Source organism: Panthera pardus, unplaced genomic scaffold (genome assembly GCF_024362965.1).
Source record: "Panthera pardus isolate Hobbes unplaced genomic scaffold, ASM2436296v1 HiC_scaffold_12, whole genome shotgun sequence".
NCBI classification, from domain to species: domain Eukaryota; kingdom Metazoa; phylum Chordata; class Mammalia; order Carnivora; family Felidae; genus Panthera; species Panthera pardus.
Window position 1 is genome coordinate 54473197 of NW_026526677.1, and position 16270 is coordinate 54489466.

The window sequence follows — 16270 nt, forward strand, 5'->3', positions numbered from 1 at the left end:
AACTAAAGTGTTCCTCAGACCAAGATGCTCATCCTCACAGGTCCCCTGTTAGGTAAGGCACTGTTTGGTCACACTCATTTGTGTCATGGGCTGACTAAGTGGACCATAGCCAAAGAGAAGTTTTCAGGGCTCTAATAGAACAAACAAGCTCTATTAAAAAACATCTTGTATAAGATTTCTTGGGGCACCTGAGCCTATTTGGCTTTGTGGCACCTGAATAGACTACCTACCTCTGTTTTACCCTGTATGGGCTGAGATTAGACTGCAACTTTTATTGAGAATAATTTTGTGCATGGGCTTCTCTGCTTAGTTCAGTACATCAGAGGAAGTCTGATGAAGGAAAGGATGGGAGTATAGTTGTGTCAGTTCTTTAGCCTGAGTGAATCTATGGTATTTGAGCAATGTCTCATACTTCTCGTGTAGTCATAAATGCATTATGCCATTTTACATTTATAAAACCTTAAGAAGTGCTCATCTCCTAAAGCTTAATGTAAAGATTACAAACTTTGTAATTATACTTAAGTAGGGTTCAAATTCCACATCCTTGAATTCATAGTAGAATAGCTTTGGGAACGTAAATTAACATTCTTAGGGTTTTTTTAAAGCTGTATTATGAGTATGGTTATCTACCAACCCCCTTCCTTAAGGATTAAATGGGATAATGCTTGCAATGTTAGTAATATAGTACCTAATATATGCCAATGCATGTTGATTAATTTTTGTAAGGAGATGTATAGGGTTGTAGAATTTAGCCAGAAGATATAATTTTTTTTTAATTTTATTCCTCCCCAAAAGCAGATGTAAGTTTCTTTTCCTCTGAACCTTCTTTTTATCCATCCTATAATCAGACAAGGAATGAAATGCTGACAATTCAATTTTGTTAGAAACTAATACCTGGGTATGTCTTAAAGATTTAATATTAGAATCAGGAAAACTGTTAATGCACTATAGTGTTTGAAGATAGTGTGCACTATAATAAATTTATAGTGATTCCACTGGTTGTCTTAAATTTATATTGAAATTATTTACCAGAAAAATAACAACATTCCTTTGTCTTTTCCTTTTCTCTTTTTCTTCATTCTTTGGAACAAGCAAATATATGAAAGTACATGGCCTCTGCCAAGTATTTTATTTGCAATATATATATTTACGATATAATATATTTATTTGCATTATACATATATATATATATTTGCAATATAATAGATGAGAAAACATGCAGAAATAGACAATATGACAAAAGATAGAAGACAGGTAAGCATACATATCGTAGTAACACTTGAGGGATATCAGTGGTGGTTCAAAGTTCCCAGAAAAATAATCTCACAGGAGCTGATATGTGAGTAGAGTCTTCAATTCTAACCAAATTACTAATGGTTTGTATGTGTGAAGAAATGCTATGACAAATAAAGACACAGGGTTACCACCTTCATGAAGTGAGTAGATGACCAGTTCTCCAAGGAGAGAAATATAGGAAAGGTATTTCAAGGGGTTAGAAAACTTGCTAATATTTTACAAGACATAGAAAGCTACATCTTCTTTGTAACTTCTTGGGTTGTACATTTTTCTGATAAATACATTTGTAACTCTGTATTATTTACTTACATACTTTAAACAGAGCCCATATTTTAGACCTCTCCTACATTGAGTGTATATCCTTTTTAGGTTATTTCTTATGTTTATAAAAGTTTTATTATAAATGTGTGTGTCTACACCCACACCCATACATGCACACACACACACACACACACACACACACACACATATGCTTAATTTTTGCATGTGTGTCAATGTTAATGGAAAAATAAAATTTATGCTTCCTTTTTTCATTTTTCTGTCAGTTTGCAAAAATATACTTTACTTATTCTAAGTGCTTCTGAGTATTCTAAAATATAAATATACCACAGATTTTTAAGTTCAGTATTATTTTACTGATGGGCATTTTGAATGTTTCAATATTTATTCTTTTACAGGAACTTTTACAATGAAAATTACTGTATATACTTCCACATGTATATATGAACATTGTCCCCTGAGATGGCACGTAGTTAAATTGGTCTGTCCAAAACTTTGTTTTTAATAAGAATGATCACTATACAATTTTCCACTAAGAGCAGGTTCAATTTTCTCCAATCAATTGGGCATAACGATCGCTCTTTAGCCCAAACCTCACTAATGCTTATTTTCATCATTCCTGAAATTCTGTTGGTTAAAAAATCAAATTCATTTCCTGACACATTGTTATCAGCCCCACTCTGGCCATCATGCTGAATGAGTTCCATGTCAGTGTGAATGAACTTCCTCCTGGTCCTTCCAAAGAAAGTCACACATCCTCCCAAATTTTGGTGTTCCCTTCTCAAAGCTATACACTATCACTTGGCATCTTGGCATGAACTAATATGACTAAAATCTAAAAGAAAAGGTATATTTTCTATTTAAAACTTCCTATCATCCCTCCTGCCTTTCTAACCTGTGTCTTACAACTGTTTCTAAGTCCTCCAAACCCATGACTCTTACACATTTTTCCCCACATGATTCTACATATACATTTACAAATACATGTATCGTAATGAAAGAAGAAGTTAGTTGAAGGAGCCATTACATACAGTGTGTTTTTGATGAATTAATCATACAGAAATTCCACTAAGCATCTAAACTTATTTTTATTTTTTTATGTTTTTATTTAAATTCCAGTTAGTTAGCACACAGTGTAATATGGGTGTTATATGTAAGTACTGAATCACTTATCACAATATACCTGGGACTCTTAAATATTTTTTAGCATATTACTTTTTACATATTACTTTCTTCTCAGTGTGTAAAAGATTTTGGATTTTCACACATTAAGCTCCAATTTTTGGTGCCTAGATATTTTCCCTCATATAGCATCCATAGATCAGCCACATTGTAATTACAACTGTGAAATAATATCTGATAATCAGATACGATGATGAAATAATTCATAAATATTTACAGACATTGGAATTATTTCATGACCTGCAATTCCCTGCATTTTGGTTTACTTAGCTCATCAAAGGCTTCAAAATTTGCAAGCTATTATTTTTTTTTGTTGTAGAGGAAAATACACCAAGAGAAAGCTAAAACATCAGGCACTTGTTATGTCAGCATACAATAAGACTGATGTCCATCCATCAACCTTCATCCTCATTGGCATTCCTGGGTTGGAGGCTGCCCACATCTGGATCTCCATCCCCTTTTGTGTGGTATACCTTTTGGCCCTCCTGGGAAACTGCTCTCTTCTGTTTATCATTAAGACAGACCCCAGCCTCCATGAGCCAATGTACCTCTTCCTCTGCATGCTGGCTGTGGCTGATCTGGTTGTGTGTACTACAGCTGTACCAAAACTTCTTAGCCTTTTCTGGTTCCATGATGGAGAGATTCGCTTTGAAGCCTGCCTCACTCAAGTGTTCCTGATTCACTCTTGCTCTACCATGGAATCTGGCTTCTTCCTGGCCATGGCTTTTGACCGTTATGTAGCCATTTGTAACCCATTAAGACATTCAGGTATTCTGACACATGCTGTAATTGGGGGGATGGGTCTAGCTATAGTACTCCGGGGCACAGCACTTCTCAGTCCTCACCCCTTCCTGCTACGTTGGCTTCCCTACTGCAGAACCAATATCATTTCCCACACCTACTGTGAGTTCATGGCCCTCATCAAGATTGCCTGTGCTGAGACAAGAATCCGTAGAGCCTACAGCCTCATTGTTGCCTTCCTTACTGGTGGCCTGGACTTCATATTGATCATTTGTTCTTATGTTCTCATACTGCACACTGTCTTCCACCTCCCATCCAATGATGCCCGATTCAAGACCTTGGGTACCTGTGGCTCCCATATCTGTGTCATCTTAGTGTCTTATACTCCAGCCTTCTTCTCTTTCCTTACCCACAGGTTTGGGCACCATGTGGCTCCCCATGTCCACATATTTGTGGCCAACATCTATCTTCTGGTCCCACCCATGGTGAACCCTATTATCTACGGGGTAAGGACCAAGAAGATACGGGACAGGTTTCTTAAATTTTTCACTTTTTCAAAGCCTGTGAAATAAGTCTTTTGTGTTGATGAGTAATATATGAACAAATGTTATATTATCTATCTTAGAATGTGTGATTTCTTTTTTTTTTAATTTTTTAATGTTTATTTATTTTTGAGAGAGAGAGACAGAGTGTGAGTGGGGGAGGAGCAGAGACAGAGGGAGACACAGAATCCGAAGCAGGCTCCAGGCTCTGAGCTGTCAGCACAGAGCCCTACGTGGGGCTCAAACTCACAAACCACGAGATCATGACCCAAGCTGAAGTCTGATGCTTACCGACTGAGCCACCCAGGAGCCCCAGAATGTGTTATTTCTTCAGAAAGATCCTCTTTTAATGGTCAGAGGGCTAGGACTTTTCTGTGGGAAGTAATTCTTCCAAATATACATTTTATGTTGTAACAATCATTACCTACAGGCAAACATATCACTGAGTATGCCTCTTTACCAAAATATTAAAGTATTATTTCCTAAAAAACATAAAACTAGAATCATCTGTGGCTAAAAATAAGAAATTTAAAATTAACATGATGCATAATCACATATCTTTGGTTTATCACCTAAGACTTACTACCAGGTTTAAAAATTCCATCCTCCCCGCCCCCCCCCCATTTTTTTTGCCCCAATCATTCCTTTTTGACTTATGTCCTTCTTTCTCAAGTATATACCTCACCACTTAGTGAGAGTTTCTTGGTGCTAACTTCTGTGTTCTGTGTTCATCTACAGTTTTCTTTAGTTCTTCTTGAATGATACTGTTCTCTTGAATGATACAGTTCCATTCTCCAGTTACTACGTTTCCTTAGCTTTTTGATGTCATTATCCTACAGTCTTTTAGAATCTATTATTACTTTGAGAAAACATTGTTGGCCAGATTGTCATTAATTTGTAGGTAATTATCTTTTCTGTAATTTTTTTTTCCTGTCATTAAATGCTATTGCTTTGGTGTTTTGTAGTTTCACATGGATAAATCTCATGGGCAATATGCTAAGTGACAAAAGATCACATACTGCATGATTCTGTTTAAATGAAACTTTAGGGAAGAAAAATTAGTGTTGGGGTAGCATTTAGGCATCCATGTTTTAAAGTTCTGTAGGTGATTTTACTTGCAGCTAAAACTGACCCACACCTGGAGCAGCTGGGTGGCTCAGTGAGTTAGGTGTCCAACTCTTGATTTTGACTCAGATCATGATCTCACAGTTCATGAGTTTGAGCCCCACATCTGGCTTTGAGCTGAAAACGCAGAGCCTGGTCGAGGTTTCTTTCTCACTCTCTCTCTCTCTGCCCCTCCCTGCTTTGCTCTCTCTCTTTCTCAAAAAATAGACACAAAAAAAAAGTGATTAAAAAAATTGACCTGTGCATTGAGACACAGAGACATTAGTTGGCCACAGGGAAAATATTTTAGTCAAGTACCTCACCCTTCAAGCTAAAATGTGAGGCAAATCAACATTTGTTAAGCATTTACTTAAATAAGCTGTTTATTGTAAGTTATATATATATATATATATATATATGCTGTTTATTATAAGTTTTATATATATATATATATATATATATTACTTAACCCTGATATTTTTTAGAATTATCATGATAAGTAACTCAACAAACTTGTATATACATATATATATATATATATATATATATATATTACTTAACCCTGATATTTTTTAGAATTATCATGATAAGTAACTCAACAAACTTGTATTCAATGGGCTAGTTTAGAGGAGCTAGGATTTGAAGTTTGTCTAGCTCCAAAGCCATAATTTTCTTATAATGTCACAATGAATCCATATACAGCCAAATCAATGCGTGGGACTCCTAGGAACATAGTCTCTCACAGGCTGAGATATCAAAATTGTTGCTACTGCTCAATTCATTCTCCATAACCACATTCAGTTTCATTCCATTTAGCTAATTTACTTGTTCATCCAATTCACCAAGGATATAGAAATGAGTAAGGCAAGGTTTGTAATCAGTTTCAGAGTCTCAGAGGTACACATGATCAATATAGCCTTTCTTCTCCATATGATTCCTGAAAATACTGAGACTGAAGAAAGGTGTGGCTAATGTGAGTTCAAAATACCATCTTTCTTAGTTATGAAGGACCTAGTCTATTTTGAAGGACCTAGTTTGGTTCAAGAGTCAGTGAACATTCTATAGAGTGCCTGGGTGGCTCAGTCAGCTGAGCATATGACTCTTGGTTTAGGCTCAGGTCATGACCTCAAGGTTCATGAATTCAAGCCTTGCATGGATGTCTGCACTGACAGTGTGGAACCTGCTTAAGATCCTATCTCTCCCTCTCTCTCTGCCCTTCCCCTGCTCAGATTCTCTGTCTCTGTCTCTGAAAATAAATAAATAAAAACATTTTTAAAAATTTTAAAAAGAGCCAGTGAACATTCTAACTAAACCCCAGAGTTAGGCATATATTCTGAATCAGAACAGTTATACTTACTATATGGAGGAACACCAGAGAACATATGACTGCCTTAGAAAGTCTCACTACCAGGAAGTGTGTGTGTTGGGAGGTAGGAGGGCATGGAGAGAGAGGTCTTAATAAAACTTATTGAGTTTACTCCCACCAAATTTTCAAGTCTACAGCTTCTGCCTAGCACATAGTGAATAAGGGTATATATAAAATAAAAAAAGATGGACTTTACAATACATTAACATCCAGAGTAGGCTAGAAACATTTTGTTCCAGCAGTCTGATAAAGTTGATTCAGACATGCAAACACTTACTTTTAGTATAATAACATGTAACACTTATATAGTGTGTACATTCTCATAACCACTCCTGAATTCTTTACATATATTAATCCATTAAATTCTTGTGCAAACTAAAAAAGATTTGTAGCCTTAATATCCTCACTTCACAATATAAGAAAATGGAGAAATGGAGAAATATTTGGCTTTCTCATAGTTACAGATGGTTAAAAAGGGAGACAGGATTTGAACCTAGGAAGTCTGACACCAAGTTTACATTCTCAGCCACTACACTGCATTTAGTCACATTACAATATAGCAATGTGACAAGTGCGATGATAGATGTAGAAGACAGATAAGTAGTCATCCAAGGCCATGGAGTTTAGAAAGTCAAAAACAGTTCCAGAAGATAAAGACATCAGGAACATCAGATAGGCAACTAAACTAAGTTCCCTGTGGATTAGGTCAAGTCAGGTAGGTAGAGTGTGGTGTGGGGAGTGAGGGGAGGGAGTGTTAAGAGTGGTGTCCAGTTTTGAGTTTTGAAAGCCAATTCTTTCAGTCATTTCACTTCCTAGAGTTTATCCCATGTTCTTCATCTAACAATCAACCAATTTGTTTATTAACCAAGTTTCAAGTTTCTAGAATGATAGTTTTCAAAATTTAGGCTTGAAGACTCTTAAAAATACATATTGCTTAGGCCCACTCTAAAACTACTAGATTCAAAATGTGTATGGTGTATCCCATAAGTGAAATCCCATTTAATTTTCCTCAGTCATTCTGTATATTTATAATTCAGTGATCCACAGTCCATGCCACTGTTGTAGGAAGCAGAGAATCAACACATAGCTGTTCTACTCAGAGGATACAACATGATTTAAAATTCCTACCAAGATTTATACTCTTTACCTAGAATATAAAAACTTGGACAGAATGTAATTCAAAACCTTTTGACAAAGAAAAATATTGCTGGATAATCAAAAAACTCACAATTTTCGGGGTGCCTGGGTGGGTGGCTCAGTTGGTTAAGTGTCCAACTTTGGTTCAGGTCATGATCTCATGGTTTGTGAGTTCAAGCCCCGCATCTGGCTCTGTGCTGACAGCTCTGAGCCTGGACCCTGCTTCAGATTCTGTGCCTCCCTCTTTCTCTGTCCCTCCCCTGCTTGCCCTCTATCTCTCTTTCTCAAAATTAAATAAGCGTTAAAAAAATAATTTAAAAACTCATAATTTTCTTGGACCTGTCAGAAAGTTGCAATCACAGAGCAACTAACTAACCCAAAATATAAGGAAAGATTGGTAACTCCAAAGAGAGATGGAACATGATTCTGTGCTCACCAGGTGCTAGATACTATATAAGCCATTCTACAAAAAATCTGTTAAAATTTTAAACCAAATTATTCACAGCTGAATATGAACCTGTGTGAGAATACAAAGTGTCTGGGAGTCTTGTGTATATGACACAAAAGGGACTTCACACCCTTTTCGGTTTTTTTTCTCCCTAGACCTAGACCAGGTACTCATTAGAAAGCCTGAGTGCAGGACTAGAGACCAGAGAAGGCCTTCATCATAGAACAGACCCGATGGAGGCAAAAGGCAAATAGCAGCCACCTGAACGTAAGAATGACCCCTCATCCAGTTTCTCTCCCCTAAGGAGCAAAAGCATTTACCCTGGAGGAAGAGGACAGCAGAGACCCATTGCTGCTGAGACAAAAGAGCAGAAATGAACTTTGTAGCCCAGGGTGAGGCCTGTTCCCGAGAAACTGTAGGACACTTCTAGGGAAGGGGCAGGATGACTGAGAGGCTTTACTTTCAAGACCCAGGGACATAGCAGCCCAGTTGGTCATGCTGTATCTTCCGGCTCTCACTAGTAGACTAGCAGGGTTCGAGTAGTAAGTAACAGTGTTCTGCTCCTGAGGGAATGTAGAGGACATGAAGAATGGCGTGATTTGTAGCACAGCAACAAAGGGAAGATCTAATACTGATAGTGGGTTGGACATCAGGCAAACCCAATTCATGAGCCCACACCCTGAACAAGGGTAAAGTTAGAGGAATGTGATACGTTTACTGAGGACATTCAAAGCAAAGACATGAAGAAATGAATTACTTGAATAGTTGTTTACCTATTAAGTAAGTTGAATCCAGAGTTAGCAACCTTCTAACACAGAAAACTCCAGGGCCAGGTGACTACATTGGTGAATTTAGTCATTGAAAGGTTAAATACAATTCTCCACAAATTAGCCAAAACATCTAAATGGAATGAGCACTGACCAAATCACTCAAGGTATAATTGAGGCCATATCATTAAAATCCATTTCATAAGCAGAATAAATAGATAGGGATGAGCTCAGTGTCACAACAGGATTGCAGGAAAAGCTGCTTGTGCCTATAATTTTACAGCATAACTGATTGTTTCAAAGAATCCCAAGTTGGGTGGGATCCCAAGGATGTGATGTTAATTAATATAAATTCCCACTAAGAGTTTATGATGTCATTTTTTATATTATAATAAAAATAAGTAGGATTTTTTTTTCTAAAGTGCATGCTACAGAATATTAGCGTCATAGGTTGGTCAAAGGAACATTCTGAAGCCAATATCACCCTAAAATTTCAAATGAATGAATTTGAAAATGAATTTTCAAAATTCAAATTTCAAATTAAAAATGTTGAGAAATCCCACAATAAAAATATAGGTAAAAATTTAGTTTTATTGGCCAGGATTTGCAAACATAATTTCTCTGAATCCTTCACACAAATAATGCCAATAATATCACCTAGAACTAAAGAACACTGAGAGGTAGCATATGGAACAAGAGTTCCATGTTTAAACACACACACACACACACACACACACACACACACGTACTCACTTGGCTAATACTGTACTTGGAACATCACCAAAACCTCCTGCTTTCCTCAAGAGGGAAACTCCTCCATGAAGTGGCAAAAGACACAGAGACAGTACTTTTTGAAAAAGAGTTGTTTGAAAAGAAGTATCAATAAGCCAGATTTTATAAGTATTCATCCATCAAGTAAACGGTACAATTTAAAACCAAAAGACTACCAACTTTTTGCAATTCTATTCCTGGTAAAAAATAGCCAGTTTTCTTACATGATTATGGTATTCACAGGATCAATTTCACATCTTCTGACATTAACATGGTAGAGGCAACAGTAACCCATGCTTTTTGATAGGGAGTCCAGCCATATGGGAAGTGTTTGAGCATCTATTATTTTGGGGACCAGCATTAGTAAGGGTGATGAACTATTTTTGTTTAAATTAGGATATGAAGGAATTTATGGGTGTTTTTATTATTTGTGTGGTATTTCCTTTTTGGAGGGTTGGTTTTGCTTTAAAATGATGCCAACTGTGGAATGCAATATGTTCGATCATAATGGAAACAGAACAAAGAGTTCGTTTTCTTCCACATGAGGAATCTGAATGATTTCCAAACAATGGAAAATGATAAAACACTTTTACTCATGTGTTAGACATGGGCCTAACTTTCCATTTCTGGGTTTGAGAAGGAGGGTGACATGACTCCCCTAAGATAGGCCAGTGTAACTTTCAAATGTTCTCTTTCTGTTCTGAACATAGAGAATTAGTGCTGATCCCTTCTTAAATGGATTATTTACAAGACTTACGGTGTTTTCTTGGAAAATACCTTCAGCACCTGTTCTCTAATCTGTTTAGTTCTGACACCATAGATTACAGGGTTGAGAGCTGGTGGAATGACTACATAGAAATTAGCCAGAAGGATGTGAATATAACGTGGTATATTCCGGCCAAACCTGTGGGTCATAAATGAAAAAAATGCAGGGGTGTAGAAAGCCAACATGACACACACGTGAGAGCCACAGGTGCTGAGCGCTTTGAGCCGAGCATCATGGGAAGGCAGTCGAAAGACAGCATGAAGGATCTGGGCATAAGAAATGACAATGGCTATGATGTCAAACACCAGGTTAGAGATGGCATATAAGCCATAGATGATGTTGACCCTGATGCTGGCACAGGACAGGCGGGCAATGCCCATGTGCTCACAATAAGTGTGAGGGATAAGTTGGTGCCCACAAAATGGTAACCGTAGGATGAGTGGAACAAAGGGTATGGCAAAAGACAAAGGCCTCAGTAGAATTATCAATGCAATGATGAATACCACCTTGTTTGTCAGCACCAGTGTGTACCGAAGAGGGTTACAGATGGCCACATAGCGATCATAGGCCATGGCCACGAGCACAGCCGACTCCATGCCAGTGAATAGATGGATGAAGAACATCTGGATGAGACATCCCTCAAAGGAGATTTCTCTCAGGCTGAACCAGAAGATTCCAAGCATCTTGGGGATCGTGGAAGTGGACAGGCCCAGGTCGATAGATGACAGAATGGCCAGGAAGTAGAACATGGGCTGGTGGAGGGTGCTCTCAGTCTCAATCACAGAAAGGATGCTGATATTCCCAAGAACAGCTATCAGGTACACAGCAAAGAAAGGGAGACCCATCCAGATATGCATGTGTTCCAGCCCAGGGATCCCCAGAAGGAAGAAAGAATATGGATGAAATAGGGTGTTATTAAGTGAGGCCATCTTTCTGGGATAAATTTATAGTGAAATATATTATAAATCAAGTACCTCTCATTCACTGAGTAGGTCTCATCCTTGCTTAGTGCACAGAGAAAGTGGGGAAACCAGTGAAACATTTATTGTATCTACCCATATCACTGCATCATAGACTCAAAAGCATACAAAATTGAATGGTAAAATGAAGGCACTTGACTTCAGTGTACTTCATCATATCCATTCAATTGAATTAAATATTTTTACTCAACCAAAATTGACTGAGTATCTAGTATATATGTGTCAAGCTCTGTGCTAAGAATGATTACAAAAGATGAATTAGAAAAAAAAATGAATTAGAGAAGGTTCCTTTTTTAATGAAAGTTAAAGTTTTAGTGGTTGAAACAGTTATACAAATCAACCATTTAAATTAATAAAATAATTATTAAGATAAAGGTGTTCCCCTGATACTTAGGTGCACAAAACATTTTTCTTAAATTTATTTATCATTACTTTATAGAAAAATTATTTGATTTATGACTACATACATTATGTACAAGGTAGGGACATAACATAAACATAATGACAGCCATTATGATTCCACATGTACAACATTTCTGAGCTGAACTTATATAATGCACTCTTCAAACTGTAAATGTAGCAAATGTAGCAAACCGGAACTTTGTAAGACAAATTTGGATCTATGTAGGCTTCTCACTAAGTATCCCAAACATTTTTCATGCCATAGTCATCTTCTGATCTCTCCTTTCTTGCTGGTGCAGTATCAGGTGCCTTGAGGTTTCAAAATGAAGCCACACAGAACTTCATTTTAGGATAAACCTCTTAATCTGGGTGGGTCTGCTGAGAATGGAGCATACATATTCTTCTTCGTTTCTGTCCTGATGATAGGCAAACCCTTGCCCTTTAAGTGCCCTCCTGCTGATGCCTGTCCAGAAAGAAATGCAGATTTATACATGGAAACATAAACATTTATGTTTAGGTTTATAAAATATCCATAATCATCAGGTAAAGTGAGTTAATTTATATAAACCACTCTTTGAAGCTAAATTCATCATTTCTCTTACTATATAAGTTGTCACAATATATACACCTTAATAATTTTAAGTACATTGTGATTAGGAGCTCTTGCTTGCTCTTCTATAGATAGATGATAGATGATAGATAGATAGACAGATAGACAGATGATACATCGATCGATCTACACACACACAGAGAAGGTCTGAACTTAGAAGTGCTAAGTAGAAATAAAAATTATTAATTTAAGGAAATTACCATCATCAGGAAAGTAGATCTAATCCATACCACCAGGAGGCTATCTTGTTATTAACATGAGAAGTTTGGAAGAACTCAGAGGTCTGAGGTAAAATGTATTACTGTTATAGATCACCTTCGATGTACTCCACTCCCTTATAGATAGAATTGGACCTTTCCATTGTTCCTCTGCTCAGTGTTCTGTGAAACTCCTAAGTACTGTGCCAAGCAGGAACAGGTGACATTAGCCAGATTGACTGTATTAGAACAGTACTTATGGGGATGGAAGTGTGTGTGTGTGTGTGTGTGTGTGTGTGTGTGTGTGTGTGTTGCAAGGGTGCATTGCAGCTTGGGTCTTGGACAAATTGCTTAAGAAATCCTAGAAACGGTTTGCTCACAGGTACAGGAACGAAACAGTTAATTAGTCAAAGGCAAGCAAATTACTAGATTGAGAAAATAGAAGAGGGATTTCAAGAAAGAGAGAAGAACTATATAGAAAACGATCTCTAATTTGAACAGGGATGACTATAGGCAAGGAATGGCATTAAAATCCAGGGGATTCGGGAAGAGGATGAGGTAGAGTCCTATAATCAGATCTCTCTTCTGTGATTGTGGTTCAGCTAATTTAGAGTTTAGTGTATGAGAAATGGTATACTGTTTAGAATTAGACAATAGGAACTGAAGCCAGGGTCTGCATGCCATGTGAATTTGGCAAAATTACTTATCTTCATTGGGTCCATGATTCTTCACCCTTAAAATGAGGCTGAAAGGCCTACATAGCAGGATTCTTGCCAAGTTTGCATGACTCAAGATGGGTCATCAAGAAAGTGTAGTTACAGTTACTGGTTAACCTGTTGATAAGAACATGATAAAGTAGAGAGTTTTTGTGGAAGTGGTTCTGACATATCTCAGGCCTTCAGGTAATCCATACATCAGGGGTCAGCAGACTAAATCCTGATCTTCACTTTATCCACCTATAAATATTTAGGTAGGGTTTCCAGCCTTTATAATAGAGTATATCTGATTACCATATCCTTAGACATTTTCCCAGACATTAGCATTACACACTTGGAGGCCAAACCATTCCAAAATGATCAGTACTGCCTTTAGTTAGAAGAAAGTAACAAGTGGTTTGGTGTGTTTTACTAGGTTGTAAGTTGTGAGAGATAATTTCTGAATAGTCGAAGGTAAATTCAATTATTGCTCTCCCTCTGGGTCAAATATGGACTCAGGATGGGGATATTTATCCAACCTTTAAATTAGACTAGAAAGGATTGAGGGAGCGATAACAGTGAGAATGAGGCAGAAAAATTGAAGAGAAAGAACTTGGTACATTAGTGAATCATTAGGCTGCAGGTCAGTGAAGAGCTCTACGCACAGAAAGAATGGCAGAGGTGTGAAGAGATAAAGAAGCTGCACACAGAGATGGTGTAGGAGGTATTAGAAATGAAAGCAGAGGTTGCTCACATGCATATAAGAGATTACGCCAGCACATTCTTACAGACAGTTCCCTTATCCCCTCCCTTCAGTCAGGAGGTTTTCCTGTTCCCCCATCTGATCAGCTATCCCTCTTTCCCTTGTGCTCAGCTGGCCACAGATAAGGACCCATGCTTCTAAAGCATTGCTTACCAGCAAGGACTCCTGGAGAAGTTAGCAAATCTCCCCTAGCATACTTCTGAGCTCCATTTGCTTTGGTGGGAGGATTTTTTATATGGTTGCCACAGCCTCTAGAGTGAGAACTTAGCATGTCTTGGAACTCCTTGGGGATAGTGTGGGCTACAAAGCTCTGAGATCTGTATTGACTCCTTTCCTAGTGGAATATACCAGACATCAATAGACCATGTCCCGATTCTGGACCCAGACTCTCAAATTTAGGGTTAGCATATTTCCAGGGCAATAATTGTTATTATCTTGGCCTTGTAAGCTCTGTAAACATTTTTTCCAGCAGGGTTCCTGGAACTGGTCTTAGGATATTAATTCTGAATTCCTCAAAGGGGGTTTAGATGGCTCATACAGGCCCCAAATATACATAAGCTAATGATTGTATTAAATCTGGGTATATCTTCTTACTATTGTGCAATTGTCATATTGACTCAATATTTATCACAACTGAAGTGCTAAAAAGTAAAGAAGTGCACTAAAATTGAATCATAATGGTTCAACATTTAGCGTAATTTCACGACCCTGAAGTGAAGTAATGCATACAGTTTTGCATCACAACTGAAATCTATCATGTCATTCCAGTGGACGTTCCCTGTCACTAAGGAAAAGTAGATATGAAAATCTGGAGGGCAGAAGCTAGTCATTTTATCAGTCCCCACTGACTACTTATTTAAAACCTGTACAAGTTGGCTTATTCTCTCAATCTTGATTTTGAAACCTGTAAAATGAGGACATTTGTCAAGCAAGTTTTAGTGTCCTATAGTCCTAACATCATATGAAGTTATCACCCCATTTTACTGATGAGGAGACAGAAATAGAGAAGGGAAGGGGAGGTAGAGTTGAGTGTTCAAGCTTCCATCTAGAAGGCTTTTCCGTGAGTAATGGGGACTGATCTTGGACATTCAGGTGGATACACCATTTCAAGGTTCATTCACTGATGAATTCAACAACTATGCACTGACCATCTTCTATGTGTCAGGTACCATTTCAGGCACTATCCATACAGTAAACAGGACAGACAGAATACCTTTTTCTCTAGTAACAGGAAGATAAGAAACAGAATAATTACATAGATGACAATATGAGCTGTGTTGAAACATAAAGCTGGGAAGTGGGGGAGATGCTGATGGTCAGACTTAGTCATTCTAAGTAACATTGTCAAGAACGTGATGTTTATGTAAGGGTTAGGGGATGAGGGAGCCAGCCACGTGGGATTGGAAGTGGGGCGATGTCTGGGGTGAAGCATTGCCGGCTGAGGGGACAGCAGATGCAAAGACACCGAAGCTGAAGCATGTTCAGTGTCATCAAGAAAAATGCAAGTTTCACAGAATCCAGGTCTCAAAGATGTGGGCAACACTGAGAACCCTCAGACCTCCACACACTTAAGTTTCAGAGGGCCATGATCCATTAGGATAAACACCAAAGGAGATCCACATACAGTGCCTAGCAGTTAGGAGATCTCGTGGTTACTATTACAATTAAGGAGCCATGTTTAAATCAACTCAATTCCTTGCTCTTTGTTTTGTTTTATATAGAAAAACATGGAAATAGAAAAAAAAAACAGCTCAATCAATAGTTAACTTTTTTTTTAATTTGCTGATACAAAAATGTATGTCTATGCCTTCTCATTCGTAATATTGCAGTTTTTAAAAAATCTGTTCAACATACCATATGACCCATAAAGTTTTATGTTTTATGTTTCTTTAATTTTTGAAATTATTAGTCATTTTTTCAAATATTTTACCTCTTCATTTATTATTTCCCTCCTTCTAAAATTCATCATCTATGTCTTTGGCAATTCTACATTAATCTTCCAATATATCCAATTTTTTGCATTTTCTTACATCTGTTCATTAGTGATAATTTAATAATTGCTTTATGATCTATTATGTAACAGGTTTTTTTTAAGTTTATTCATTTATTTTGAAAGAAAGAGAGAGAGTAGTGTGCATGAGCAGGGGAGGGGCAGAGAGAGAGAGAGAGAGAGAGAGAGAGAGAGAATCCCAAGCAGACTCCATGCCACCAGCACGGAGCCCTA

At 37.5% G+C, this 16270-nt stretch overlaps 2 protein-coding genes across 2 annotated transcripts; one reads left to right on the forward strand and one right to left on the reverse strand.

The window, feature by feature from the left end:
* The first annotated feature begins 3095 nt into the window (after positions 1-3095).
* Positions 3096-4070, forward strand: LOC109267016 (olfactory receptor 52D1-like). Its single transcript, XM_019449529.1, has one exon. It carries the CDS (start codon positions 3120-3122, stop codon positions 4068-4070), a length of 951 nt encoding a protein of 316 aa, XP_019305074.1. The 5' UTR covers positions 3096-3119.
* A 6316-nt stretch (positions 4071-10386) lies between these two features.
* LOC109267017 (olfactory receptor 52E1-like) lies at positions 10387-11328 on the reverse strand. Its single transcript, XM_019449530.1, has one exon. The coding sequence runs from the start codon at positions 11326-11328 to the stop codon at positions 10387-10389; it is 942 nt and encodes a 313-aa protein (XP_019305075.1).
* Between the last annotated feature and the right edge of the window lie 4942 nt (positions 11329-16270).